The sequence below is a fragment of the Clupea harengus genome, chromosome 18, assembly GCF_900700415.2.
Source record: "Clupea harengus chromosome 18, Ch_v2.0.2, whole genome shotgun sequence".
Classification (NCBI taxonomy): Eukaryota; Metazoa; Chordata; class Actinopteri; order Clupeiformes; family Clupeidae; genus Clupea; species Clupea harengus.
In genome coordinates, this window is record NC_045169.1 from 18,281,199 (window position 1) to 18,286,198 (window position 5,000).

At 47.4% G+C, this 5,000-nt stretch overlaps 1 protein-coding gene across 1 annotated transcript in view; it reads left to right on the forward strand.

The window, feature by feature from the left end:
• Nucleotides 1–5,000, forward strand: part of dnah2 (dynein, axonemal, heavy chain 2) — a 182,303-nt gene that overhangs the window by 98,788 nt on the left and 78,515 nt on the right. Inside the window, exons 36-40 of the mRNA XM_031584949.2 lie at nt 79–267; nt 652–755; nt 2,770–2,959; nt 3,718–3,898; nt 4,493–4,620. Of these exons, the coding sequence (XP_031440809.1) occupies nt 79–267; nt 652–755; nt 2,770–2,959; nt 3,718–3,898; nt 4,493–4,620 (792 nt within the window). The remainder of the gene's footprint in view (nt 1–78; nt 268–651; nt 756–2,769; nt 2,960–3,717; nt 3,899–4,492; nt 4,621–5,000) is intronic.

The window sequence follows — 5,000 nt, forward strand, 5'->3', positions numbered from 1 at the left end:
ACATCATGAGTTGTAGCGCTGTGTGTGTGTGTGTGCATTTGTGTGTGTGTGTGATCTAACCCTCCATGTGTTCCTCAGGTGTCCATGCTGAATCGTTACTCTGAGGCCATCCGGGGGAACTTATCCAACATCATGCGCCTCAAGATTGTCGCCCTGGTTACGGTGGAGGTGCACGCGCGTGATGTCATCGACAAGCTGGCTAAGGCAGGCTGCTGTGATGTCAACGCCTTTGACTGGCTTTGCCAGCTCCGCCTCTACTGGGATAAGGTGAGAGGGGGAGAGGGGGATAAAGAGAGGTAGAGAGGGGGAGAGGGGGATAAAGAGAAGTAAAGAGGGAGAAAAGAAAAGTGGAAGGGTTGGGAAGAGCATGAAAGAGTCAAGATTTGACAGAGAAGGACAACTAGGACAAAAGGTGGTGGAGAGTGAATGTGATTTTTTTCTTTTTTTTCATTTCCAACCCAGTTTTATAACCCACATATTTCCTGTCTTACTCTGTTCCTTTCTCTTGTTCTCTCTTCCAATCTCATCTCTACCTCCCAACCTCATCCCCCCCCCCCCCCACACACTTTGGCCCTCTCACCTTCTCTCTACTTCTGCGCTGTTTCATGAACTCTCTCTCTCTCTCTCTCTCTCTCTCTGTCTGACTGTTAGGAAGTGGACAACTGCATCATCAGGCAGACTAACACCCACTTCGCGTACGGCTATGAATACCTGGGCAACTCAGGCCGTTTGGTCATCACCCCCCTCACAGACAGGTACACTCACTATGTAGCGTATAACACCTCCATGACCAAAGCGGACTGCAAGCCCGCTGTATTACATCCAGCATAACACAAGCCTGATCGACAAATCAGTGTATTATAGAATGCACTGTATTATGGAATGCACTGTATTATACTATATATAGCGTACCACGAACCCCTGGTAGACATGTGCTGCCATTATACTATACTACATACAGCATACTACAACCCCCTGTTAGAATGGTGTTGACACAGTAGTGTACTACATACAGCATACTAGAGCCCCCTGTTAGAATGGTGTTAACACAGTAGTGTTATAGCATACTATGCACCCCTCCCTAGAAGGTAGTAATTATATTAGTATATTAAGAAAGAAATCAAACGCATAAAACCCCTCGTACCGACGATGATCGCATATATAATATTTATGAGCGTCTCATTGTGTGTTCCCTTTAGGGTATATCAGTCTAGCAATTAGCAATAGCTGCTGTGATCATTGTGCTGTGCAGATTTGCTCTCCCCACACCTTTGTGCCTGTGTGTGTGTGTGTGTGTGTGTGTGTGTGTGTGTGTGTGTGTGTCTGTGAGTGTGTGTGTGAGAGAGAGCGAGAGAGAGCGAGAGAGAGAGAGATGCTTCTAGCGCTCGTGTGTCAGTTAGCATCAGGTGATATTAGCCCCATTATCAGGCGGTGCAGCGGCAGGTTCCCGATTAGCATTAGCGCTATCGGCATCATCAGGAAAGCGGCAGCAGTCCGCCGCAGCATCATCAGCCCTATCAGCGAGCCAATCTTTCACCACTTTGCACTGAGCTGGGATGGCTAGATAGAGGGGGGGAGAGCGATAAAGAGAAAGCGAGAGGTTCGGAAGAGAGACAGAGAGAGAGCTGGGGTGGAGAGAGAGAGAGCTGGGGAGGAGAGAGGTGGGGAAGAAAAAAAAGAGTGAGAGCAGGTAGAGGTGAGAGAGAGAGAGAGAGAGAGAGAGAGAGAGAGAGAGAGAGAGAGAGAGAGATAGAGAGAGAGTGATGTGGGAAGGAGCGAGAGGTTAAACTCAAGAGCAGTGTGCACAGGCGGCCAAGTGAGATCGGTACAGAGGCGTGAAGATTCTCTCCTTCTCTATCCTGCTATCAATTATTCATTGAATCCATATGGGAAGTCAAGTCTTGAGTCAGTGGCACGTTCATTTTTTATTGTGTTTTCACCGGAGAGAGAGAGAGAGAGAGAGAGAGAGAGAAGGAAAGAAAGAGAGAGAGAGGAAAATATATTTTCCCTAAGTAGAGCAGCAATGCAGTCTCTGGTGCATGAATGAAAACATCTAATCCCAGCTTATGTTGATGAGGCGATGACATCCTAAAATCAGCTCAAGGGCATGCCAAGCTCTGTGTGTTTGTGTGTGTGTGTGTGTGTGTGTGTGTGTGTGTGTGTGTGTGTGTGTGTGCACTTGTGTCTGCTTGTTTGTTTGTGTGTATGCATGATATGGGTGTGTATGAGTGTGTGTGTGACTGTGAGCAAACACCATGCACAGGCAAGCATTCTGCACATGTCAACATAAATGTGTTCCACAGCTGTATTGTGTTGTGCGATAAATTACACGAGGAACTCCACACATTGTGTTGTACAGTACACCTGTATGTATACTTATGTTGTGAATAGATGCATTGTAGCATACAAAGGTTTCTGGAAAGCCAGGGCAGGGCAAGGTGTACGTGGTGTGGCTATTACATGTTATTATGAGTATATACGAGTACAACAGCAACACACCTCACTACATCACACTGCACCCCACAATACTGTATATACACCACACCGCACCCAACACCACACCACATACACAACACCACACCACACCACACCACACCACACCACACCACATACACCTCACCATACCACATATACCTCACCACACCACACCACACCACCCAACAAGTTTTCTTCATTACAGTTGAATTACAGCATTAGTGTCATTATTTAGTAGCCACACATTGTACGTATCTATGTATGTTTATGCCCCGCCCCCCCCCCTCCCCTTAGGTGTTTTATGACCCTGACCACGGCTCTTCACCTGCACCGCGGCGGATCCCCCAAGGGTCCGGCTGGCACGGGTAAGACGGAGACGGTGAAGGACCTGGGCAAATCGCTGGGCATGTACGTCATCGTGGTCAACTGCTCCGAGGGCTTGGACTTCAAGTCCATGGGCCGCATGTACTCTGGCCTGGCACAGGTAACTCAGCACAGGTAGCACACACAGCACAGGTGTGCTAGGTACCACACAGCTAAGGTAGCCAATTTCAAGTGTACTGTAAGAAACAGGGCAGGCCACATGAAGCACAGGTAGCACACAACACTGTTCCATAACGGAACAGGACAGCTGAGATACAGCACACGTAGTAGAAGAACGCTGGGATCTCTCAGAACAGGTAGGGAAGGAGCGTATGTATCCTTACAGAAGTGACAGGATGAGTAGTGTGGCACTCATGTGGAATACAGTGCAGGGGGCCTAGTTCTTTCCTTTTCTCAGCAGCACTAGTATGACATTTTATTTATTTATTTATTTATTTATTTATTTATTTCATGTATTTATTTTCTTTTTTGCTGTCACAGAAGCAGTACACGACATGGATGAGATTAGAAAAGTACCTGTCACGGTCCTGTCACATACATGAATTAAGCTGTTAAACTGACTCGCTTTTATGTGTGTGCATCTGTTTCTACGTACATGTCGCATGTGTGTATATGCATACTGGTGTGTATGGTCATGTATGTGTGTGCCTATGGCTTTTTGTGTGTGTGTGTGTGTGTGTGTGAGTGTGTGTGTGTGTTGATGCCAATGCACATCTGGGCACACTTTTGTGAGTGAGTGTTTTATATGTGTGTGTTTATGTGTGTATGTGAGTGTTAGAGTGCGTTAGAGTTACATTTCCTCCTGTGTGTGTGTGTGTGTGTGTGTGTGTGTGTGTGTGTGTGTGTGTGTGTATGCAGACAGGCGCGTGGGGCTGCTTTGATGAGTTCAACCGCATCAACATCGAGGTGCTGTCAGTAGTGGCCCAGCAGATCCTCTCCATCCTGTCGTCGCTCTCGGCCGGCGCCACCTCCTTCATCTTCGAGGGTCGCGAGATACGCCTCGTCTGGTCCTGTGGCATCTTCATCACCATGAACCCCGGTAAGCACACACACACACACACACACACACACACACACACACACCCACCCACCCACCCACACACACACACACACCCCCACAAACACACACACACACATACAAACACACACACACACACACACACACACACACACAGACACACACACACACACACGGCTGCTCATGCTAGAATGACTACAGTCCTGATCCTGCATTGATTTTGCACTTCGTTTAGTTCTTGTCACCTCATCCAGAATTTAAAGTACTTACTACTTACATACATAAGCATAAGAATTACTTACATCACTTTGGAATGTGTTATCGATGGCATATTGAATATGTGTGGTAAATCTTACCGTTGCACTTCACTGGGCTTTAGCATATTTTAATTAATGATCGTTGGCAGAAAGCCTGCTTATTTCAAAGAAACCACACATAATGATGAACAGCATTATAATATTGATCTTTTTATTCATTCCCATGCACATTGAAGTGCCTGCTGTAATTCTTTAAGGCGCTGAGAAACAGTTAGGCTGTATGCTATGAAATGTCCCTGTGATTGGTTTCATTATGTTTCTGTCTTAATATTTGCTCTGTCTGTGTGCCCCTGTGCAGGCTATGCTGGGCGCACTGAGCTGCCTGACAACCTGAAGTCCATGTTCAGGCCCATCTCTATGGTGGTACCAGACTCCACTCTCATCGCTGAGATCATCCTTTTCGGCGAGGGCTTCAACAACTGCAAGGTACATCACCGCAACACACCACACCACACAGCACCACACCTCACCACACCACACTACACCACACCACACCACACCACACCTCACCACACCACATACAAATCACACTACACCACACCACATACAAAACACACCACACCTCACTACACCACAACACACACCACCACACCACACTACACCACACCACACTACACTACACCACACCACACCACAACACACACCACCACACCACACTACACCACACCACACCACACCTCACTACACCACAACACACACCACCACACCACACTACACCACACCTCACTACACCACACCACACCACACCACACCACATACAAAACACACCACACCACACTGCATCCCACAACACCACACCACACCAC